We start from the raw sequence: 25,293 nt of genomic DNA, 5'->3' as shown, positions 1-25,293 counted from the left end.
ACCCCCCTTTCCCCGTGGCCATCATTTCCTCAAGCAGTGACTTTGCTTATTTATTCACATATTTTGTCAGACTCCAGAAAACTGCAGCTTGAGTGGCAATCAGCTCCTGACCCCTGCTGATTTCCGTTCCCCACGCTCGGAGCCGGCGTGTCCCGGGCACGGCTGGCTCCGGCCCGGTGCGGGCAGGTGCCGGTGCCGGTGCGGGGCGGGCGCGGTGCCCGGGCAGACGTGGCAGCGCCCGGGGCGGCCCCGGCGGGAGGCGGCGCCGGGGGAGCCGGCGGGAAGGAGGGAGCGAGGGAAGGAGGGAGGGTCCGGGAGCCGCCAGGTGAGTGGGGTCGGCACCGCGGGGACACCCCCGAGCCGGGATGGGGGCCCGGGCTGAGCCCCGCAGGTGGCGCCGGGCTCGGCTCGGCTTTGCCCGCTGCTCCCCCCGGTGCTGCGCGGTTCGCTCGGGGCGGACGGAGGGAGGAAAGCTTAAAAATTAAAACCGTGGTGGGGGCGGAAAAAATGGTGGAAAAGAGCTCCCCCCAAAAAGGTAAAAGAAAAAAGGCTAATAAGGGCGTGGGGAGGGAGTTAAAAAACGAAAGGTGAAAGAAAACCAGAAAAAAGGAAATAGAAGAGGAAAAAAAAAAAAGCAAAAACAGGGAAACAAAAAGGAAGAAAAAAAAAAGAGGGAGAAAACGGAAAACTTGGAAAAAAAAAAGAATTTTATAAAGGACAAAACAAACAGAGGGAACGGGTAGGTCGGAGCGGTGCCCGGGCGGGGTGGGCAGCCCGGTGGTGTGGGCAATGCCGTGGCCGCAGCCCCCAGGTGTGGGCAATGCCGTGGCCTCTGCCAAACCGAAGCTCTCCGGAAAACTGAAGTTGCTGGAGAGAGTCCGGGCTCGTTTCCCACGTCTGGTGTTCCGCAGCACTCGTTGCTCTACGGAGATATGTGAAAACACAACGAGCTCGGTAATTGTCCCGGCCGGTGCAGTAAATGAGTAACTGGGAATAGCCAAGCGCCGCTCTGCGTGGCGTTACCTTTGCTGCGCTCATGGCTGCTTCATTTCCCTTTAATTCCGCTTTCCTAAAAGACTCCTAAATTAGGTGTTTTTAAGAACTTGACCCGGAGAGGAGTTGAAGGGACTGATTAAAACTAAAATGCTGTTGGCTGCTGTGTCCCTTGGGAGGAGAGGCTTTAGGAGCACCTCCTCTGGCTTCGGAGGTCGTGGGACCACACGCAGTTGTGCTTGGGAAGGCGTTAACCTTTCCTCTTCAAAACCAGCCAGCTGCTGAGTAGCTCAGAGCAGCGACGCTTAGCTCAGAAGCAGCTTTAATGCGATGATTAATAAAATAGTGCTTTGAAAGGATATGGAGGGCACAGAAATTTAATCTATAGCAATCTGGTTTTGCAATTAAATATAGAAGTGTTGCAGGAAAAGGAGATGAGCCTTTGTAATGTTCCTGCAAGGTTTGCTAATGCTCTTCTGCTCTCTTGAGTGCTAAATGGTATGGAAAGATTAAAACAGACCTTTGTGTTTAATTTATAGACTGGCTAGTGTATTTGGCAGAAACTTTAGGAAAAATAACAGCAATTTACTTTCAAGTTAGAGGCTCAATTATATTAGAGGAAAATTGAGTCTGTTTAGTTTATTTATCCTGCTGGTGTGTATAGAGAAAAAGCTCCCTCAGGGTTGGTGACCAAGATACAAAATAGCACCCAAAAATATCCCTGCGCTGATAGAGTGCTGCAAGAGGAGGGCACCTGCCCCAAGGACTTTCCACTCACAGACCCTGAATTGCAGAAACACTTGCATGTCCATGGATTGGGATGTGACTGAGTGCTTTTGTTCAGCTCCCACTCCTGTGCTTTACACCCCCTCCCCTGTTTGCCTTGGCTACCTCGCAGGGACCAATGGATCCAGGAGTTGTGGTGGGATGTAAATAATTACAGAATTGGGTAACAAGATTTTTAGGCAGTTGGAAATGCCACAGAGAGCAGTAGTGCAGAGGCAATTTCCTGGGATTGTGGAGGAGGAAGATCTTACAGCAAGGTGTGCAGTAGCTGAAGCAGAAAGGGCTCTAGAGCACAGGGCAGGAGAAGGATTTTAAAGCAGAGAAAAAGGAAGGAAATTGTGAGATAAGGGGATTTAAATGTCCAGGCAGGCAACATTTCTTGCTAGGTGTGCTTCAGGTCTAAAATCCATGTGTGCAGCCCTTCTTTAGCGTTTTGCAAGTTTCAGGTGGGTAATATGGGTGCATCACACCTATCCATGTAATGTCACACACCAGACACATCAGCCCTGAGGGACTGTAAGGGGTTGGAGCCATCTCCTTCTGGCTCCCTTGGTGGAGTGGTTTAGGAGAGCAGGGGGCTGCAGAGCTGCAGCCTCTTTTCTCCTCATCTAGATGGGACTGCTGTGGCACACTGGGTTGTGTGACCCCAGTGAATCCTTTACTGAGTGAGAGTAAAGGAAGGACTCCACTGGGGATTCTTAGAATGTGGCTATTCAATTGTAATCTTGTTTCATGTTGTGTATTTTCTGCCATTTTTTATTACTGTGGCTATTTGAAAAAAAACAAACCATGGGCTTTGTTTCCTTAGAGTTCATCTGCTCCTGCTGCTTTTGCCCTGCTTGAAGCCCCAGTCTCCCTGTAACAGCAACCATTTGTGATATTGTAAAGGGTTATTTGCTTCAAGAAATGTGGGGGCAGCAGCAGGGCATCCATGAACTCTCATGGCTTTGGTGCTGCTTAACTGCCCAAGTGGGCTGGGCAGAGAAAAACCTCCTGTGCTGGCCATTGTAGCCCAGCTGCAGGAGATCTTCTGCAACTGAATCACTGTGGTGCAGCAGCATCTGCTTTGGTTATTTAATACTGGGCATTTCAAAGCAGAGTAATAAGGGCAGGATGGTGAAAGGCATTCAGACCCTGGTGCAGAAATCCTGAGTGACACAAAGCAGTTTCTGTATGTCTCTGTGCAATAGGCAGAGCACATTTCTGTTGGGTTCCTGCCCTGTGATTAATTTGGTCTCTGGTCTCAGGTAAGGTGTCCAGCCCTTGGTACAAGCCTTGTGTGATCATGGTTGGTTCTTGTAAGCATGAGGGCTGAGCTGGCCAGCAAATTACCTGCCCCAGGAGAGCCAGTGATCCAGACAAGCTGCCCTCTCCACATCTGAGGAACAAGTCTTGCTCCTCTCTGGCTGCAGCCCTCTTTGTCTTACCTAGGCATGGTGTACTGCACTGAGGAATAGCCAAAAAGTCTCTCTTGACACCTGGTGTGGGAGACTGTGGGTAGCTGCATACACTGAATACAAGGCAGGACCTTGGTGTGCAAAAGGCACAGCTGAGGCAGACGTGGTCAAGGCAGTGAAGTGATGAGTGGTGCTGGGAAGTGAATAATCCATGTGTCCTATGTCACTGGAGCACAGGAGCATGCAATGACATTACCAGGCACCAGATTTAAAACCAAGGAGAGGAAATGCATTTTGCAGACAACACTGTGGAGCTGTGGAGCCAGTGCTACAGGATGCTGGGGTTAGGTTTGGAAAAGGGTACCAAGGGCTGTTAAATGTGTGGCTGATGGTGGAGCCCGTGCTGGGGGAGCCTTGCTCTTTGCTGTTTGTGGTGTCCCTCTGGTTCAGCATCTGCTACCAGCTGCTGTTTGTTGACTGTGTGGACAATGGCCTTGTGCTTTGGCAGACTAAGAAAGCAGCAGTTGTGTCTTTCATCTTTCCTGCTTTCACAGTGAGGCTGGGATAAAACCATGAATCTTCTACAACAGAGGAGCCAGCCCTGCAGGAATTGGACTGAGCTGAGCTCCCACTCAGAGCAGCTTGGCCTGTGGCTGTGTTAGAGCTGAGCTTTGGGCAGCAGAGCCCAGCAGAAGATGTTCAGCTGCAGTGGTGCCCGCAGTGAGGGATACGTCCAGGAGCTCTTCCATGAGGAAGCACAGCAGGTATGTCACAGAGCCATCTCCTTTCCCAGATTTCCATCTCCATGGCCTCTCCACTCCTGGTCACCTCTGTGGCAAGGGAACAGGAGTGAAGTAACAAAACTGGCCCTTTGTTTTGCTGTGTATGTCTGAGGTGTATGACTCAGAAAGGGAAAGAAGAGACTCGATTTCCAGAGGGCAAGAGGAAGCAGTTCCATAGGAAAACTGCAGTTTCCCTGGAGCTTCAGATCTTGGTTCCAGCAGCTCTGGAAAATCACTGTGCCCCAAGATCCAGAGCCCCATGTCTCCTCGAGAAGCAAGGGGTCCTGATCAGATATGGCTGTGATGGGGAAACCATCTTAACCTACTCTGTTGGTCCCAGCTGGTTTGTCATATCCTCCAAGGGAGTTCTCCCATGCACTGAGAGCCCTGCTTGCCTTGGTGGAGTGTTTGGAAGGGTCAGGAGAAGCACAGTGTGTAGCTGCAGGCTCTGGGAAGGACCCTTGAATGGTGTTTTTGGTTGATGCATTGGGGTTAATTCACTGAGGCTCAGCAGGGCTCTGTAGCTGATTATCCTACAGGAATACAAACAGGGTGTTGTAGGAGCCATCTCTTTCAGGGCCCAGGCACCCCAACAGCCTGACAGCCCTTCATCTTAGGGACAGCTTGCAGCAAAGGAGTGTCTCAGCAGCTGTTGGTGGCCATCCCCCTGTTGGTGGCTGGCTGTGGCCCATAAAACATGAGAGGTAAACCCAGGCTTTGCTTTTCTCTAGGTATCTCAAACACAGACCAAGCCCTGGTGGAAGATCCAGCTGTTTGTATGGGAGCCAGTGCTTTTTGGAACGTGGGATGGGGTCTTCACCTCCTGCATGATCAACATTTTTGGAGTGGTTCTTTTCCTGAGGACGGGATGGCTTGTGGTGAGCAAGTGCTGTCTTGGTTGAATGTTTGAAAAGATATTTTCCTCTGCCCTCCCTTACCTTGTATCTCCATCACCACCCAAGTGTTTTGGATCCTATGCTCTTTGTTATAGATGTTGCCTATGCCCTCTGGTATTTTATAGCTTTTCAAAAAGTTCCACTAAAATGTGCAGCTGAAGTGATCTTTGTAAGTGGTTTCCTACCTTAGCTTTCAGAAAGAGAAAGGAAAACACAGCAGCCAACCTTGACAATGACCAGGGACACCCCTGTGTCGTATTGTTGAGGAGAAATTAACACTTTTCCAGGTAAAGTAGTTACAGCCACTCACCCATCCTCCCAGCACCACTGAAGGAGGTCTCTTCCAAACATGCCAGTGTTGGAGTTCCTGATTTTTTGAATGGGGAATCCTCAGTCAGGTGAAATTGTCATTGCTGTCAAAGGATCTTCCACTGCTGGCTCCTTAATAGTATCTCTGAGGGTCAGAGCCTGGAATACTGTCCCCTCCTGATGCAAAATACTGTATTATGCCTCAAAATTTCCCCTTAGAAAAAGAAAAGTTTCCCCAGAGATGGATGGGATTTGAGCTTCAGGCAGAGATTTTGTCACAGGCATGGTGGACACCTTCCAAAAGGAGCAGGAAGACACTTGCACTCTGCACTGAAAATTGCTTTGCTGGAGGTGTTGAGGGGAGCTGCAGTTGCTGTGGTGGAGAAGTTGGGATGATTTTTTAGCTTCCTTTTCCTTATGATTTTATTTCCTCCACATCTCCTTTGAAAGCAAGTTACTTCTGGAGCAAACACAAATATAAACAAAGCCAGTAAATGAAAGAAAAACAGAACCAGCTGGAAGCTAGCATGAAAGGGAAGGGAGGAGAAGTCAGGGTTGGCAGAGAGCTCCCCTGGCAGAGGACAGTCATATGTCAAGCTATTCCCAGAGTCAGGCTTTTGCTATAAATTTCCAGAGCTGGAGCTGGGGCTGGTGAAGCTTTGCAGTTCCAGGGGACCTAATCTTGCTGAAATGTTCAACAGGGATTGCTGCTGCACTAACCCCTTCCAGCATGCATGCATAAATAAGCATCAGTGCTTCATGGGGGCTTTTTCTTCCCACTTTCTCTGTTTGCTATTGTTGCTGTGAGCCCAGCATTCCCCCTCAGTCTTAGTGTTAACCCTTTATTCTGTAGGAACCATTGGATTGCCCATTAACAGCTGCCATAGCCTGGTACCACCTTTCTGGAAAAGCTCAGGGCTAAATGAATGCTTGCATATGTTTGCTCTTTTTTTTTTTTTTTATCTATGTTTTTAACTGAAGCATATAATGTTTATTAACCATTTAACCTGGGGTAAGCAGCTGAAGAAAAAGAACAATTGTCCTTTTAAAAAGGAGTATGGGGTTTGGGTGGGCTGTGGTGCTGACCCAACCACAGCTGTGTTTATAACAGTCCTTGGCTCTGTTCCCCACTGACCAGATAACAGCCCTGTCAAAGGCAGCAGGATGCTGAACCAAAATAGGATTTTATGATGATACCAACATCCTGGATATGTTTCTGTTTTTTCACAAAAAAAAAAAAAAAAAAAAAAGAGAAAAGGAAAAAAAAGAATCTGGGATTTCAACCAACCCCAGAGCAGGGAAGCAATGGTGGTAAAAACTCCATCATGGCTAGTGTGACCTCAGAGATGAGCATTGCTGGAGCAAGGCTGGAAAGAGGGGATATGGACATGGCCTGGAAGAGGAGTAAAAGGAAGGGAAGCCAGATGTTAACAAAGCACTGGGCACTGGAGGAGCCTTCTGGTTGCTGTGCTCTGGCCTGAGCGATTTGTCAGCAGGGGAAGGTGGGCTGGAGCACAGGGGAGAACTCCTGACCCTGGAAAATAAATTACAGCCACGTGCAAGTGAGTGGGAAGGCCCTGAGCTCAGAAGAGTTCTTAAATTCTTTTGGAGGTACCAAGCACCTTTTCTTTCTGAAAATCTGACCCTAAATGGCAAACTGAACCCCTCCAAAGAAAGGGGTTGTGCTGGTGTTTAAATTTCCCAACGGGGACCTGCAGCTGTGTTTGTTCAGAGACTTCTCCTCTTTGCCACACAGTGGCAGGCACAGCAGCTCCTCCTGGAGCCCTCCCTCTGCCCCAAGCAGGAAGGGTTGGTTTTTTATCATGGGGCTGAATCCTGTGCAGAAAAGTCTCCAGAGCCCAGGCAGGGCGAGAGCCACCTGCCCTCTGAGCACACCCTGCAGATAAGGGCTGGTGCACGCTGCTTTGTGAGAGCATTATTTATCTTCCACGCTGCCTTGCCTTTGGGGTTTGTTCTTTGGCATCTCATTGTTTGCAGGGATCAGAGCTTTCAAAGGTAAATGTTCTGCAAAAATTAAAATGCAAGCTTGATGCTGTTAATAAATCAGTCGCTGCAAATCCCAGGGGTTCAATTTTGGAACTGCTTTTTGTTATGAAAGTGTTTTGGGTTTTTTTTTAAGCATGTCATTCTAAACCATGCAGACAGGCAGTGATCCCCTGACTATGGTGGCTGAATCACTGTTTGACCTCATTCCTTTTAAACCAGTGGACAAAACCAGTGATTCATGGAGGAGCCCATTGACAGGGCAGAACCTGCTCATGCAAAGGTCTGCCCAGCCCCAGGCTCCAGGACAAGACAGGTTCTCATCAAAGGGGTGCTAATAAAGGCTCTAAATTTGGCAATCAATTACGTTAATTAGACATGTAGAGGTGTCTGTGTGTGTTTTTTTAATCTGTAATGAATCCAGATCCATAGATCACTAGTGACTAGAAGTGGGTAAGTTCTTATTCTGTTGCAGCAGATTGGTGTGAATTAATCTTTATTTTATATTTTTTTTCATTCCAGGGAAACACTGGCATTGTAATGGGCATGTTTCTGGTGTCCTTTGTCATTCTGGTTGCCCTGGTGACAGTCTTGTCTGGAATTGGGGTGTGTGAGAAGTGCAGCATTGGAAGTGGAGGAGTCTACTCCATGATCTCTACTGTCCTTGGAGGTCAAGTAGGGGGCACCATTGGCCTCCTTTACATTTTTGGCCAGGTAATTTTAAAAAGTTGCTCAAAGAAAATTTGGAAACTTTGCAATGCAGGCATTAGTCTTGTGCTGTCCTGCTGCAGAAAGTAATGTTTCAAGTAAAATCTGGGTACTGCAACATGGGAGAGCACCACAGGGAGCACTGAGCCCACGCTGCTCCCCAGGAGCAAGCCTGAGCATGGCAATGTGCTGCCTGGCACTGGGCACCCTGGTGGAGGAGCTGAGTGTCTGGACAAGCCCTGCAGGACATGTCCTCCCTTCCCAAATTACCCCATTGCCAGGACATGCCCTTGCTGGCGGGAGACAAATCAAACGCAGCAGGAGAGGTCAGGGTGGCCAAGCAGAGCTCAGTGAGAGGCTGTGGATGGGCAGGTTGGCCTTGGCATGCTCCATGTACCCTCAGGGATCAGGCAAGCCTTGGCTGCTTCTCTGTGGGAGCCAGCAGAAGTGGAGCTGGTGTGGGATGAGAGCTGGGCAGGGGTAAGGGCCACGGCTAATTGACTCCTGTGAGCCAAGAGTCACAGTTCTGGGTTTTCTGAATGATCCCAAGGAGCTGTTAGGGTGGTGAGGCACAAAAATACACAAGTAGTCTACAAAAAGAATGGAAAATAATCACTTAAACCTGCAGTAACTTAACCCTCTCCCCCCATAAAGATGTTATGAACAGTATAAAATGTGGTGAGCAGAGAAGCATTTTTATGGAGGTTTGTTTTTAACTGACTGGCTTACAGCAATCTCCAAAACCCCTGAACAGCCCCCAAACCAAAAATAATCCCCTCTTCTCCTTTCACTCCAGATTAAAAGCAAGTGTCCATAAAACACAAACTGAACCCAGTTACAAGCCAAGATATGGAAATGGGCCACACATGAGAATCCTTCCTGTCAGATTTTCCACTCTTGCTCTCTGAGAGGACCCCATCTGGGAAAGCAATCAGGTTGCAGCCTGTCCTGAGGGTTGTAAAAGCTGGGCTGCAGCAGCCCTGGCCCCTGCCTTGGCATCCTGTGTGCACAGGGGCTGCACAGGGGCTGGGAGCTGGCAGCTCACTTAAAATCACTTTGCCTGCTCCCAAAAGCTGCTGATGCCTTTCCTCTCTCAGCTGTGCTTTCTGCCCAACGTGCCCTGCACCAGCTGCAGGCTGATCCTCTGCTCAGGATGCTCAGGGAGTGCTGTAACCTCTGCCATAGGGCAGCTGCTGCCAGAAATGGGGCAGTCCCTGTTCCCTGCTCTCACTGGGGTGAGTGGGGAATGCCTGGCCATGTGCTGCAGAGGAGGACTCTCAGGATGCAGCTCCCCTGATCTGTCTGCCTGTGATGGAAGGGAATCCCCCAGCATCTCCAAGTTTTTGGTGCCCAACTCTCAACATCTTTATGCCATCAGCCTTGCTGAAAACCTCACCAACCCTGCAGCTCCTGGGCATGGCCAGGCTGTCCTGCTCCCCCTCAGTGGGCAGTGCTGGGTCTGTCCCAGGTGGGGGATCTGCAGTGAATGGGGGCTCTGCTCTTGCTGTCCTTTGTCCCTTCCACACCCCTCAGCTGTGCACAGGGGTGGTGGGGTGCAGGAGCCAAGGCCACAGCAGCCATATCAAATGCAGCTGTCTGCCCTGACCTGGTTTTCCAGGGATGCCATGCACTGGAAGGGCTGTTGCTGGAATGTCAGCTGGTGGGAATTTCTGGAGTGAAACCTCCTGGTGTTTTGGGTTGCTGTGCTGCAGTGGTGTTTGAGCCTGTGCTGCAGATGTCCTGTCCTGCAGGCTCTCAGCCACCAGGGCAGAGTGTGTGTCCTGCCCTGCTGCAAGGCAAACAGGCAGCTTTCCTGGGACATGGCTCACACAGTGTGCTCTCCTCCAAAGGGCAGGCTCCATTCCAGCAGCGAGATGGGGAGCTGGTGAAACATCAGAGTTTGCATCCAAATTAAACACTGAGTTAAAAATAACCCCCAGGAGGCAGTGAAGGGGGAGACAAACAGCTGCTCTTCAGGCAGGTGTTCAACTGGGACCCTTTCCTCCAGAGAAGCAGAAGAGGGGGAAGAAACAGAAGCTGGCTCATCCTTTCTCTCTCAGAGAAGCCAGTGTAGTTTCTCCTGGAGTGTTGACAGAGGGTAGATGTGACAGTGGAACATCTGGGCTGCTGGTCCTAGCACCCAGCCTTCCCTGTCTGCCCAGCTCTGCTGCTGTGGCAGTGTGGCAGTAACATCCAAGGTTGCACTGTGACAGCCAGTGTCGTTCTGTCTGTCTGAACAGAGCCCCCCAGCCCGGCATGGGGCTGTGGATGGGGTCCCTTTTCTCCCATGGGGCACTGACAGAGCTGTGTCCCTCAGTGTGTTGCAGGTGCCATGTACATCACTGGCTTTGCAGAGTCCATTGCAGGTGTCCTGAGCCTCAGCAACATCTGGGCAGTGCGTGGCATCTCCCTGGCTGTCCTGCTCGGCCTGCTGGGCATCAATTTGGCTGGGGTCAAGTGGATCATCAGGCTCCAGCTCCTGCTGCTCTTCCTGCTGGCTGTCTCAACACTGGACTTTGTCATTGGGTCCTTTACACATCTTGATCCAGGTAAAACTGGGGGTTCATTGCATTGGGGTCAGCAGGCATTAGTCCCTGGGGTTTTCTCCTTAGCTGTGTTTTTGCAGTGACACTTGGACAGTGGTAGAGTTCAGAGCTTCCAGATGTGTCTCCTGTCCTTTGGTACTGATCTATTAGAAACAACCCATTATTTTGCAAGGAGTGTTTGCAGAGCATGACTGAAGATGCCTTATTAATTTAGGTGTTTAACCCCGGGGACTAAACTCTCAATTTGTGCTCCTGCTATGTTTCGTTTGGAGGTTTTCTAACAACAGAGAGCATCTGTGTCTGCAGTGTTCTTCGTAGCCTTCTGCTGCCTGACTCAGCACTGTGCCTGTGAAAATGAGGATTGTGAATTTGAGCTATGGGGATCTTGTGTGGACACCTCTGAGGTGCCTCAGACCTGTCTGTGCTGTGCTGTGCACTCTGCTGGGTGTGCTGGCCAGGGCTGTGCTGGGGCTCTGAGCAGGGAGCTGGGTGAGGGCAGGTGGCTGCTGGGGTTTCCAGGACCCATGAGTGGGAGTTCAAGGACCCATGAGTGGGAGTTCAAGGACCCATGAGTGGGAGTTTCCCCATAACTTTTCCCAGAGCGAGTTCAGCCTGCAGTGACAGCTCCAGCTCAGGCAAGGGGGAGGTTCAGGGCTCCCACCTGCAGCCCTGCTCACACCAAGTCCTGTTCCCTTTCTTCTCTCTGCTTGCTAACACGTTTCAGAGCGATAGTGAAGTGCAATTAGCTGAGTAAACAGAAGGTGTCACCTTTTTCTTGGCTTCCTCTGCGTCCAGCAGCACCTTGGGGAGTGGCAAGTGACCTACTAAAGTGAGTTTAAGGAAAGATGTTCAGTTTTCATTGACAGCTGTGATTCAGCAGCTGGGCTGGGTGGCAGGAGGTGTCATGTGGGCACTCATAGCACCGATGGCACAAGTGTCATTCATGCTGCTGTTTTATTTTGTGCTGCTGCTGCTCTGGTGGGCAGGGACAGAAACAGCTGCTCCCCTGCCAGACAGAGCCTCATGGAAAGGCATTTACACTTTATATTTAGCACGTGGGAAATGCCCCAAATGAGATCCTGTGAAAGTTTCAGCAATACTTGTAAATGAGAATGAAGCAGGGGCAGTTGTGTTGCTGTTTTGCAGGGAAAGCAAGTGACCTGCTCCAAACAGCTGTGCTCCATAGGAAGTTGTTTTCTAGAGGAAACGGGGCTGGGGGGCGTGTGTTGGATTTTTGTTGAGCTCCTCGTAGACTTTTCTAATAGTAAAGAAAAATGAATACTCGAGGTGAGACCAGATAGTAGGAAAGCGAACACAGGACCAGGAGGCAGGAATTAAAGGAACACAAACGTCAGCAGCAAACATGCCCAAGTGGAGGCCACCACAGTTGTCTTTGATTTCCTCCACTGCCGAGCTCTGTCATTTTCTTCTGACAGAAAATAGCGACAGGAAGGGAGATGAGGCAGCTGAGCATCGCAGATGCTGCAGTTCAGCCAAGGCTGACTAAAGACAGGAGGGCTCCCAGTGCCTGGAGGGAATTGGGCTGATGGTGCCCCCGGAGCAGCTGCCCTGGGGTGGGACAGCGGCACAGCCGGCAGGGACAGCTGCGGTGCCTCCGCACACCCTGTGGCAGTGCTGCTCCCTCCAGCCTGGCACGGGATCCTCCCAAGCGCTGCATTTCCCCAGAAAGCCTCTGAGTGGTGTGTCAGCACCGAGGGTGAGCGCTGGGCTCCCAGGAGCCTCCTCACGCTGTGCTGGCTGCTTTCTGTGCAGCATGGATGGATGGATGGATGGATGGATGGATGGATGGATGGATGGATGGATGGATGGATGGATGGATGGATGGATGGATGGATGCCTGTCTCTTGGGGTCGCACCCACCAGCAAAGCATCCCTCCTGCGAGGAGCCTGCAGGTGGGACACGCAGGTGGTGCTGCAGCCCCAGCCTCCAGAGCCAGCTGATGACAATGGCAGGGGGCACTGCACCAAAGCCCAGCACCAGGGGAAGCATTTGAGACCCCTTTGGGGTGGGCACTCCACTGATCAGCCCTCAGGAGCGTGCTGCTGCTTTCAGTTTGGTTCTGTGGCTGCAGCAGGAGCTGAGATGCAAAGGCAGCATGCAGGGAGAGGTGGTTTTTGAGGCTGGAGCTGTGAGCTGCATTGTAGCTGACAGCTTGTCTGGGTCATGTCCTCGTTTTATGGCAGGTTTATGGGGCTTCAGTTCACAGCCTTGGGTCTCAGTGTCTGACCCTGTAGAATGGGCCTTGTGCAGCCATCCTGCCTTTTCTGCCATGGCAGCCTTTTCCCGCACTTAACATCTCCAAGTGCTGCGCACACAGGAAGGGACTGCACATCTGCCAAGCAGCAGTTGCTTGAATTTAAATAATCTCCAGGAATGCCTGTCCATCTTGAAGGTCTTAACTGGCTGCCTTTGTGTGGCTGGGCTGGGTGGAGTCCCCTGCTCTTCTCCCCATTCCCGCAGCTCACACCCAGGCACACACCAAATCGGATATTGTCCAAGCACTCACTCCCTTCCTGTGGTTTGCCTTTATTTTTAGTCTGAGGACGGAGCGTGTTTACACAAAAGGGGGCTTCTCAGCACGGCTTCCTGCTGCTCTTTCTCATTTTTTTTTTCCTCTCTCTTGCTGTGGCTTGCTCCTGCTCCAAGAGCCAGCTGGGCTCCTGCAGCCAGGAGCTGGGGCTGGAGGAGCTGAGTGCAGGCAGGGAGTGCTCTGGGTCACTTGTCCAGACTCTGCTGACCCCTCTGGGCCTGCCTGGCCCCCAGGGCTTTTGATCCTTTCCACAGGCTGCCTGCAGGGTGGGGTGGGACTGGCTGATTTTTTGGAGCTAATCCTAAATCCTCCCTTGGCTTCAGCTGGCACTTCCCCTGGGGCTTGGTCACAGTCCCAGGCTGGGATCTCCGCCAAGGGTGGGTAGGGAGGAGAGGGGCTCCCTGTTCTGTGTGAGAACCAGCCTCCCTGAGCTGCCTCTGGCCACCCAGCTTCCAGCTCAGTCCCTCCTCCAGGAACAGAGACCCCTGTGCTCCTTCCTCCATTCAGGAGACATCCCTATTCCCTTTCTCCCTAGCACAGGTGAGTGTTTTTAGTAAACCTAACACAGGTCAATTGAAATCAGCCATTGCTCGACTTCTCAGCCCATCACCAAGACCCAGCACTAGCTGCAAATTTTCATAGCAGCAATGCAGGGTTGTTTTGGCTTGTGTATGTCTGTATTTTAATGATGGAGGTCCATTCCTCAACATCAACCTGAGTAATTTTGGGAGGAGCAGTGAAAGTAGAGGAGAGGATGCTCCTCTCCCTGACCAGTTTCTCAGAACAGTATGTGAAACTTTTTTGGCCTTTTCACATCCTGAACATTAGAGTCACGGAAAAAAAGAAGATAAGCCGTCTGTTAATGCCCACTATTTTATTTTCCTAGCATATCTCTGCTAATTTTTGTGTAGGGTGACTCCCAAATACTCCCTTTCAATTAGGCGCCTGCTTTCCTGTTTTGGCAGTGGCTCCCAGGTGCCCTGTGAAAGCAGAGCAGCTCTGGGAGCTCGGGGGGGCCACCACTGGGAGGAGGGCTGGTGTTAATTTGGTTGTGCTTTGATGGGGAGATGAAAGGAATCGCAAGAGGCCCAACAACAGCCTCTTAAATGCCTGGTGGGGGTGAGAAATAAATTATCTTGTTAGTAATTCTGTAATTGTGTCCCCTTGGGCTGGGATTCCCCGGTCCTGCAGTCGATGGTACCACGTGGCTGGGGTGAGCGTGGAGCTTGGCTGTGTGGGGCTAAACCCCTCTCCTCAGGCTGGGAGATCTGGGTACTTCCTTTCTCAGGGATGGAGGGAGGTTTGAAAGGCATATTGCTGTCAGGGTGCTTCTGCTTGGGATTATTTTCCATGCAAACCACATCCTTCATGTCACCCGCTTGGGTTTCAGCTTCCCTAAGCTGCTCACTCAGAGCCCAGAAAACTCATTTATCATCTTCATGTATTCCTCTGAGGACAAGTGCTTTGGAGGATTCATCCCCCTCCAATGTTCTATGGCCAAGCTGGGGAGCTGATGCTGTCCTGTGGGTACCACTGGTGAGGATTTGTGGGAGATGAGTTTTGCCTGGAGCTGCTCCAGCAGACAGGGAACCTGCAATTGTTGAAGTGATTTATGTATATAGACACTCTGGTGTTGTAAAGATGCCTCAAATGCTGCCTCTGGGGCTTCGATGGGCTGAATTAATTAAAAATATTCCCAGAGATTGAATATGAAAGTGATCAAAGCATCCTAATCAGGGGCTTCTGCTTGGCTCTGGGTTGTTTTATTTTATTTTTGGGCACAAGGGGTGTGCCCCAATATCATAAGAGAGGGTGCAGGAAGGATGTGTGTGTCAAAAGATGATCTGCAGCAAATCCCAGAGGCTTTATCCAGGCTGATTGCTGACTTCCTGGCCTGAGACACATCTGGAAACTGGCACCAAATCCCAAGTAGAAATCACTGTGCGAGCAGCAGCAGAAAAAAAATTATAAAATCCCACTTTGCTACTGAACAAGGTACACACCGTGGTGAATAAAGGCAGGAGGCTGCTAATACACTCCTTATTTATTAAAAAACATGGGATTGCTTTTCCCAGCTTTTTCCAATTATAGTGCATTGAATGGCCCTGACATCACTCTTGAGTTGGGGCCAGCCTATTCAACAGTCTGGCGAAGACATTTATTAACTGGTTACCTGCCAATTGTCTGGGCTAGGAGCTGCGGGACAGATGTGTTTTGGAAAGTGATAACATTGTTAGAGGCCTTATTTAGATAGTGAGAGGAAAGCTACACCACTCTGTCCAGGTTCTCTGAAGTAGGTATTTCAAGCAGTTTATTTAGAAGGAAAAAACCGAAGCAGCGAGCCTTGAGATGCAGCCCTGTTTGTAGGCAGGTTTTCACGGTGTTTCCCTGCTGGAGGCCATCCAGCAGTGGGACTGTGTTGGGGAGCAGCACTCTGGATTGCTGCAGATGCTCAGGTGTCAGCACAGCTGCTGCACCCCGGGGCTGGGGCTGGCCCCGCTGTGTCCCTGCTCTGCCCAGCCCAGGCAGGATTCCCGAGCCACCGCCCCAGGCATCTCCCAGGAGCTGGGGAAAGAGGGGAGGAGGGCTCGGGGTCTGCGGGTCCCGCCCTGCTGCACCTACCGGGCTGCACTGGGGATGGATGCCACGTGCACCCAATCTGCTCCTAAAAATTTCCACAGGTGGATCCTTTCCTGCATCCTTGGGGACCCTGCTCTTGTCACTTGCTGGGCTTATCCCCTCTTCCTGCAGCCTAAACCCACTGCTTTGGGGCTCTTGAGGACTTGGCACAATCTGGTGTCCTTCCTTTTTTGCATTAAACCTCCTTGCTTGGCAGGCCTCTGGTGCTCTTCAGTCCTCTCTGGGCAGCTCCATCTGAGCAGCCTGTGTGCCACGAGCTGCTGAGGATGAGCAGAGCCCTGGCCTCCCCTAAATGAGACCCTAAAATGTGCCACTGAATGGTGCTGTCCTGTACTGGCTGGCCAGGTCCATGCCTGGAGCCAGGAGAGGGCTTGCTGAGGCTGTTACAGGTTTAAGTTTGCTCAGTAGAGTTCCTGATGTGCACAGGAGGTTTTGTACACATTGATTTCACCTTTAATTGCTTTGCTGTTTCCCTGTGAAGCAATGCTAAGCTCATCTTCCTAGAACTTGTAAATAAATCCTGAAATACCTTTGTTAGACTCTGCCTTCATGTGGGCTTTCCCCATCCATCCCTCCCATAAAACCTCCTGTGCAGGCTCTCCTTCAGCAGCAACTTGTTTAATGCTACAGAACTGATAAAACTGACTGGTTTGAGGAAGATCTGTATCATCCCACATCTTCTCCCTCTCTCCTCATTGCTGTGTGTGGATGGGACAGCTTTATTTAATTGCATTGATTTTTTTTTCCTCTTTTTTCTGGTGCTGCCATGTAATAGTTTTCAAATTATGGAGATATTCTGCCTCTTCTTTTTTTCATTCCCCCAGTGTTTAATTCCAGTCACAGTTCAGCTGTGCCCTGAATCAGCTTTCCTTATTTGGGAATTTAATTTATTAAGATAACTTCTAGTTATTAGATTCTTCCTCCAGCCACTTCACTTCTAGTTTGCATTCCTCTCCTAGGCTAAAGAGAAAACTTTGTGTGGGAAATAGGTCCTTATCTGCTGTTCATCCTCTCTTGTGTTAACAATTTTTGACCTTTTTTGTCTGTAAGTAAGGGATTTTATCCTGGTTGTACCTTCACTAACTGGGATGGTGGCTCAGTGGTTCTTTCTGGTTTTCTTCTTCACTTGAAGGGGGAAATGCATCCATTGAAAAATTGATTTTTGTAGGGAAAATCTATTCTATGACTTACACAGAATTAAATTAATAGTTTCAAACAAGCAAACATAAAAATCCTTTTAGGTGACAACATCTTGCTCAACCTTTCCAAAATCAAATGCTGTTTGGTTTGATTTGCATTCTGAAGCCAGACTTAAGGCTGTAGCTGTGTGTGTGTTGCATATAGAGGATAATGAAAACCTTCCAAAAATGAAAACAAGCTATCATTTTAGATACAAAATTAAAAAGTCAACAAAAGTAATAGTTTTCTTTTGAAGTACCACTGTCATGTGGATAATATATCCATAATTTATTATGGGAAGCTGGGAGCATGGGATGCTGTAGTCATGAGGATGGCAGAAGGCTCATGGCAGGATCTGGTGGATTAAGTTGTATCATTTTTCCTTTGAAAGATGGGGATTTGATCAGCGTGGATTGGGCTTTGTCCCAAACAATACAGGGAGCAGCTCTGAGATGGAGGGGAGGCCACTCCAAAGTCCAAAGGATGTGTGTCATCACCACTGCACTGCCACTCATTTTCCTCCAATTGTTGTGCCTTGACTCAGCCTAAATTCTGATCTCTCAGGCCTAGGGCTTTTCACTGGAGAAGCTCTCCAGAGCCTCCCACAGCTGGGCTCTCTGGGCATGACTTCCAAGAAATACCATTCTGTAATTGATAATGATACCCCATTGATGGAAACTGTTTTCCTGGAAGAAGGATGGAGCAAGGGACACTGTAGTTCTTGTCCTCTTTGCAATGAATAAAATAATTTTCACCAGCTGGTTTGAATACCATTGAACAAGCCAGGCTGAAAATACCACATCAAAGAAATCAAATAGTAATGGAAGGATTTATATATTACAGCAAGTCTAGTGCTTAGCATTAAATAATGCAAAACATAAGAAGAATTTAAAAAGTTGAAACACCTGTGTTAAAATCCCTTACTTTTTTTTTCCTGACCAGAATTTCAGAGTGTCTAATTGCAGAAAATGTTCATTTTTTGGTTTTTTTTTTTTTTGTTTTTTTTTTTTTTTGAAAAAATTATTAAACCCCACCAACTTGTAGAGACAGAGTAAGTGCCAAAGAGCTCTGCTAGCTACTTCCACGGGCACATTCCTAAGTTTTCCTTTATTTAAGCAGTGCCTTTGTGATGAGGAGCTGTCTGTGCAGGCTCTGAGTGTGCTCTTGTGTACATTAGTGGTTTTCCACTTTCCCCAGAGGCTGAGGCAGAGATAAAGCAGGCACAGGGGAGTTGGGCAGAAATTAGCATTTCCTCCCACCCTGTCCCGTCCTGCAGGAGATGTGGTGTGGCTGGGGGGAGCATAGAGTGCCTCCTGATCTGAGAGAGGTGACAGCATCCTGCACATGAAAATTGCTCCATTAGCTAAAGACAAACATCGGAGACAGATTTAAGCAGCTCCCTTTGTTTATTCTGCCTTTTATGCTATTTTTAGCTGCTGGCTAGCACCCAGTGCTGCAGGTCCATTGCCTTCAGGGAGAGGAGGTGCCCGTCATCTGATGGCTCCCATGGCCGGGATGCTCCACGAGGAGACGGGGGTGCAGTTACCGAAAAGGATAAATACGCAAAGGGATGATGACGCTTTTTTCTCCGGGTTTCCCCAAACAGATCGGCCCTGGCGCTTCTGCTGCAGTTTTTCTTGCTCGCCTGAGGGTATTCAGAGCAGAGACCCCATGTCTCCCCGAGCCTCCTCTGACACAGCAGAGCATTGCACCGGCTGATGCTAAGCCTATTTCCAAGAGGCATGCTGCAGCAGGCTGACCTGCAGGACAGCTGCCGAGCCCCGGAGCAATTTGAGAAGAGGTGGCCCAGAGTGCTGTCCCTCGACAGCGCCCTCAGCATCCCCGCCTGCCCGTTTGTCTGCTCGGCTGAGCCGCGTTTATGCCCGGGGTGATCCGTCCCGGTGCTGCTCCTGCCCTAAATGCCATTTAAATAGCCCGGGTTTGTCTCTGCCGCTGTTGGCGGGGATGCACAGGTGCGGTGGAAGGTGGTTTTTGGGACAGGGTTAATGGTGGGATGCCCCCAGCAGCAGGAAGCCGCATTGTGTGTTGACTTTAAACAGGAGGTTTGGGAGATCAGCTCCGGAGCAGAAAACAGGGACTGGGGAGGAACAAACACTCGCTGCTTCAGAAGGGCGGCGATTTCCTTTCGGGTAAACACGTCATTAATCTCAGGGAGCACATTCTTTTCCATCAAAAGATAAGGGATTCCAGTTGCTTTTCTCAGGGCTTGGCCTTTTTAGATTGTTTTAACTGTGGCTTTCGCTCCTTCAATTACAGACTGTGCATACTCTCTCTTTTTAGGTTTGATGGCTGTATTGTGGGTGCTTTATGAGAAAGTATTGGGCAAGGGAACGCCTTCCCTTCTTTCTTGAAATTTGCTCTTATCCTTCCTCCCCACCACCCTCTTGCGAAACTTTTTTCCCACTAAAACCTGTCTATTTTTTGCTACTTGATGCTCTGATGAATTTGAAACGTAAGTGTGGTGTTTGTCCCGATTCATGAAACAATCTCCCCAGTGCTGATGATAACATAGGAGCTTATTTGTTCACAAGTGGAAAAATAGCAATGAGCTCCTCTCCCCACCCTGGGCTGCCTCTCGCTGCTCAGCTTTGGTTTGGCCCTTTTGCTGTGAGGAGTGGGCGATGCTGGCTGTGGCAATTTTCAGCTGGGATCATTCTGACACATTCTGGGGTCACAGCAGTGGCAGAGGTGCTGCTTCTGCTTCTGCTCCCTGGGGCTTGGGGTCTGTGGTCACTCTGAGCCCTTTTGATCATTAATGTGTTTAGCTGGCATTTAGGGATGAAATTACAGAGGGAATTGAGTTCCTTTGCATTCTTACCTCCTCTCCCAGTACTTTCTGCTAAGGGTTGCCAACAGCAACATGGGTTGGGGTGGGGTAGAGCAGGAGCTGAGGAGCTCCCACATCCTGCATCTCTCAGTGCCCTGGCAGCTCAGGCAGATGCTCTGCAGCCTTTCTGCACTGTCAGTGTGGCCACATGCTGATGTGTTAATTTTGTAATTCTTATCTCTGCATAATCATTGACCTGCATGTGTTCAATAGAAAAATTCCTCTCTATTTTTTTCCCTTGCCCAGTTTGAGATTCTTAAAGCAGAAATACTGAGACTGTGGGAGCTGCCTGCAGGCAGGATGTGGTCCTGAGGACTGAGATGAAGCAAAGTCATGACATCATTTGTGACATATGGAGAGGGAATGATCTTGTGTTTGCTGTTCTCTGTCTGGGCTGGGCTGCACACACCCCATCTCCAGCTATGGAGCTGTGCTGCTGTCCACAAGTCCAACGTGGAGCTGGTGTGCTCCTGGCTTGCAGGACATGTGCAGTGCTGCATGCTGACTCACATGGCACAGGTGTTGCACTGGAGCTGCAGAAAAGGGCAGCCTGGGTTTGGTGCATGTGGTCCCCTGGGTGGGTGAGTCCAGCAGTAGCTGACAGGAGACAGGGGCATCAACCTCATCAGTTTGCCCCATCTCCTCATGCTCTGCTCCCTGCAGCTCTTCTCTTTTCCTTCTGCTTCTTCCCAGTCTTCCAGCCAAAACCTGTCTATCCAAAGGTGAAGCAGGAGATGTCCTGGAAGGTGTTAAAACATTTTTGTATTCCTGTACAAGTTCAGCAAAGGTCATGTTTATTCTCTGCTCTTGTCAGCATGGCTCTGCTGCCCAGCGCCCTCTGCTTCCATGACTCATCAGTTCCCTCACCATTCCTTGGAGAACTGGGACTTTCTGGTGAAAATCTGTTAATGCATCCTGCAGGTTGAGTGTCAGCCCACAGCAAGTGGACTGAGCAGTGGACTGGCAGCATGAGAAACCCACCACACTGTCCTCTCTCCCCCTCCAGCACTACCGCCCTCTGCCTGTTTTCCTTCCCAAACTTTCCACATTTTTCTCATACATTTCTGCCTGCACCTGACCTGTTCCAGGCTGGCAGCTGTAGGGCAGTGCCTGGGATCAGCAGTGGTAGTGTTGGACTTGCCTGGGAAAAAATATTGTGAGGACGTAGGGAGCTGGAGCTGGGTAGTTGTGAAGGCTACAGGAACAGGCCAGCCTTGGAAGAGCTTGGGAATGTGATTGTTAATGCTGCTGTTAAATGAGCCCAAACACAGGAAGCCAGGTGTGTGCATGGAGGGATGTGGAGGCTTGTGACTGCACTGCTTTGATTGATTTTGCATTCTGTTGGGAAAGGTGATTCAAGTGTTATTTGTGACCATGGTGCCCTCTTCATGTCTCTTTGATTATGCCAATCCACTGGAGAATGCACCATTTTCAGTGCCCATTGCCCCGTGTGGCACTGCCGGGCTGTGGCTGTGGTCAGCTGGACCCATGTCATTTTCTGGCACATCCAGCACTTCACTGAGGAAATCCAGGGCCACCCAGAACGTGGCTGTGCTGGTGCACAGCATCTTTCAGAGCTGTTGCATCACATGATCCTGTGCTGTTTGTCGCCTGAAGTTAAATTTCAGTGTGTGCATGAGGGCTGGGGGAACAGAAAGATAAAGTCTTTGGGGTTTGGGCATCATTCATGGCTTTGCACCCATCTCTGCACATCCACAGTTCCTGTGTGGATGGTGAACCCTGTGTATATGCAATTGCTCACTGAGATGCTGAAAAACCTACTGCTGGTGGTGCTTTGGCATCCACAGGTTACTTCATTTAAGCCAGACATGCCTAACTTTCCTTTGACAAGTGAATATGCTGCTCTCATGTGATAAGCTGTGGGTTGTACATGTGTTTGGGGGAGTTTGGTCACCACCAGACTATGGTTGAGCTTATTCTGCAGGCAGGAGAAGAATTTGTATTTCAGGGGCTTTTTGGGGGAGAATTTCACTCCTTCCCTGCTGCAGAGCACTCCAGCCTATGTAGGAATCAATTTGGTTTAGGACACCCAACAGGCATCTGATAGACCACAGCCTCTGAGAGGTACCAGCCTGACAGGGCTTGACTTGCCCAAGGGGGAGTCAACAGCTCAGAAGTTCTGGACTTGCACCTTGCCCTTGGCCAAGAGTTTGGAGAGGGAAAATGTAACCATGTGGTTGGTGAGGAGTGGAACTTTATGTTACTGTGTGTTCAGATGAGGATGGCTGTGAGCACCATTCCCGGTTTCTCCACAGTGGTGTGCTCAGATATCTGCAGCACCCACACCAGGACCTCGTTCTGGGTGTGTGCTTGGACTGGCATCCAAGGCAAACAGCTGGAATTCAGAACTTATGCCAGAAGGGTTTAGTGGTGGAAGAAGAAATGGGAAAAAGATAGAGAGCAGAGATAATTATGCCAAGGATATATAATTATTCTTTGGCACTCCACGTCTTACACATCACACAGGATCCTGAAAATGCTGAGGTCAGACCTGGGAAATGTGCTGCAAGACAAACACTTCCAGCTGTTCCCCTGAAAGCAAATCTCAGCAAGTACCTTCCAGGAGGGAATGTGTGGGCTCACTTATTTTGGAAAAGAAAAAAAATCTCACCATTTCAAGCCTTCACCATTCACCTTTGTAATTAAAATCTCTAATCACAAGCAGAGTGCAATATGGGACTGTCTTCAGGGAGCTGTTTCTTAAGGTGGTTTTCCATTTTTGCACTATTTCGCCCCTGCCTCAGTGCCAGGCTTTACTTAACCTTAAGCTTGTGAACAGGCTTATTGAATTTGGCCAAGACTTAACTAATCTGTAATGAGCTCCAGGTTGCCTGGAACTTGGCAGTGCTGCCGTGCTCTGTGCTGTTGCATAATGGCCTGACCCTGTGTAACCACAGCTTCTCCTTGAGCCCCTGCTCCAACCTCTTTGAGTTCCCATTCTGGAACCCTGGGCTTCATGGAGGGGCTGCCCTCATAAGGGGAGTCCTGAGTGCCAAAAACCTCGTGGTTTCATGCTCTTCCACAGGGTGAGAGGCAGGAGAAAGTGCAAGAAAAGCCCAAACCCACCGGGGAAGAGAGGGGATGCAGCAGTGGCCACCAGAGGAAATCTGGTGCCTCCTCCCAGGCATCTGTGATGGATAGAAAGACATCAGAGTTGTGACCATCTTCCTCCTCCTCCTCTGGCTACATTAGGCTGGTGTACAGGCTCCTGTGATCCCCCTGCACAGGTGAATGGAGGATGCTTGTCCTGAAAGCTCTTCCATTTCAAACTTGTTGGGTGGTTTTTACTGTTTATCATTTTAGTAAGAGCAACTGGAAGGACTTGATTTGTGAAGAATCACAGGAATAGTTCAGATGTTGCTCTGAGTAATTTTTTCCCTATTGCTTATTTAGATCAGCTCAACCATTTGAGAAATGCATTATTTGCTTTCTACTTATTGAGTATCTAATGATGAAAATAAATTGTTACTGCTCTTTATTGTGCATTTCCCATAAGGCTGACATTGCACAGAGAAAGAACCGGATTCTTTTCTTCTAGGATGACACAGGGAAGATTGTTTATAGCACTTCAGCTCCAGCCCTCTGCAAGCCAGCTGAGAGCAGGATCATTAAAGGCAGGATTTAGAGGCTGTGGGTTTGCATAAATTGATTGAGAGCAAAATTTTTCAGACAAACATTTTGTAATGAACAAGGAGGGAGCAATCTGGTTTGAAAAAGAGAAAGGAGAAAAAGATCTCCTTACAGAAAAATGTATAAAATGATCTTGCCTCGTTTGAAGATCAGAGTGCCAAATATAGACCCTATCACATTTCCTTCCCTCCTCCTTCCGAAGCTTTTCCTTTTGAAGTGCACTTTCCATGGGATGTGGATAATTGACTCTGCAAACAACTGACCGAGGCCTCTGCTGGTTTCACCGATCCGTCTCGGTTGCTGGTTCCTGTTTTGTTTTGGATGATTTTTAGCCCAATTGCCCTGTCAGCTACAATTAGTGGCATTAATATTAATAAGCTGAAAGGTCACAGATGTCTTGCACTGGTCACAGGCACGTGGGCAGGCAGGAGATGCTCCCAGCATGTTGTCCTCAGCCCCATGCTCATGTGCCCCTAAATTGGTGGTGACTGCAGATCCTAGTCTGATCAAAAGGGATGGGAGGTTTGCTTCACAGGAGGGTGATTGAGTGAGAAATGGGGGTGCAATAACAACTAACATTTGGATGAACTTCTCTTTAATTAGTCAATAAGGTTCCTGGTTTCTTTATACAGGGGAAATGTGGAATGGCCTCTCACCTGCCAGAGCTGTGGGGAGAGGAAGCAGAAGTGGGAGAGCGTTGTAGGCACATCCTGTGGCTCTTTCAACAAACCCATGACTGTTGTTTTCTGTGGTGCCAGTGACATCTGCCATGGCTTTGGGCTTTTGTCTCTTCCACTGAGGACTTCCACCTATGGGAATAAAGTAGGAAAGGGAACAACATGCAAATGAATGGAGCACTAGGGGATGATTTAATTTCTCAAGGTTGATAGGGCTCAGATGCACACAGGTGCAGGTCAGACATTGGACTCAGGGTCTCAGGGTTGGTGTGCGGCCATAATATGGCCAAAATGGTACCACAGAAAATGTAGCCTGGTTGTTAACTGGTCTGCACACTTGGCCTTTTGTATGAGGAAGGAAACAGAAGGCACCCAAAGTGCCTCATTTGAATTATATAGCCCCAAAACACCATTGGAAGACCCCAGTTGGAGATGGTTTGCTTACAAAGCAGGATGCGGTGCCTGGTGAGGTTCTGCAACAGTCTGGTTTTGGTTTGATGTTATTTGGCATTTTTCTTAACTTCCTGGAGGATGGAAAAGGGAAAGTGCAGATTAACTCTGAAGATGAGCCCCAGCTGGGAAGAGCTCGCAGCAGCCTGGCAGAGAGGGTCAGGATTTCAGATGGCCTCCACAAACTGGGCAAGTGGTATGAAAAGGAAAATTTGTGATTAGGGAAAACCTGAATGATAGGAATATATGAGAGTAAGCCATCAAGAGAGGCTAGAGTTCCCTCCACTGGAGATTTTTATGAATCAGTGGGGAAAACTTTTATCAAGTGGCATAGATGTATTTGATGCTGCTTCTTCAAAGCTCTGGTTGGAGAAGGTCTGCAGATCTTCGTGGGGTGAGATGGGTATTTTGTTCACTTTTAAAATGAAAAATTAACATTTTCTTGAGGAGCACATACTTGGTGAAAAATCCCTTGGCCAAGGACCAACATTTCCCTCAAGCAGTTTGGTGGGAGCTCTGCAGACTGGCCATGGGCTGTGCTGTCATGAGCATCAATTCTGGTTGAAGCCACACAGGTCTGGACTTATAGGAGCATACAGCCTACACAAATTCCCCCTCTATTTCTCCAGAAACTGCACTTTCTGCAGACATCTGTGAGGTCCAGAGGTCAGTGTGTTGCACTGAGCTTGTTCCCTGTAAATCTCATCTGGGACTTGTTCCTAGCAAAGAGAGCCAGTGCTTTTACAAAGCCTAGCAGCAGGACACCTCTTCTGTCAGTGTGTTTCCATCCATGTTTGGGCAACACAATGAATGCAGATGTAGTAGGAAACTTTTGATTATCTGTAGGGTTTTCTGTGAAAACTTCAAAGCTCTGT

General features: G+C 49.3%; 1 protein-coding gene across 1 annotated transcript in view; it reads left to right on the top strand.

Annotated features, from left to right (window-relative positions):
- Window positions 1–3,755: 3,755 nt before the first annotated feature.
- The window catches only part of SLC12A8 (solute carrier family 12 member 8), a 46,790-nt gene continuing 25,252 nt past the window's right edge, over window positions 3,756–25,293 (top strand). The window contains exons 1-4 of the mRNA XM_054636729.2: window positions 3,756–3,940; window positions 4,690–4,836; window positions 7,690–7,881; window positions 10,193–10,424. Of these exons, the coding sequence (XP_054492704.2) occupies window positions 3,872–3,940; window positions 4,690–4,836; window positions 7,690–7,881; window positions 10,193–10,424 (640 nt within the window). The 5' untranslated portion in view covers window positions 3,756–3,871. The remainder of the gene's footprint in view (window positions 3,941–4,689; window positions 4,837–7,689; window positions 7,882–10,192; window positions 10,425–25,293) is intronic.

The sequence above is a fragment of the Agelaius phoeniceus genome, chromosome 7, assembly GCF_051311805.1.
Source record: "Agelaius phoeniceus isolate bAgePho1 chromosome 7, bAgePho1.hap1, whole genome shotgun sequence".
Classification (NCBI taxonomy): domain Eukaryota; kingdom Metazoa; phylum Chordata; class Aves; order Passeriformes; family Icteridae; genus Agelaius; species Agelaius phoeniceus.
This window is presented reverse-complemented; position numbering and strand designations above follow the sequence as displayed.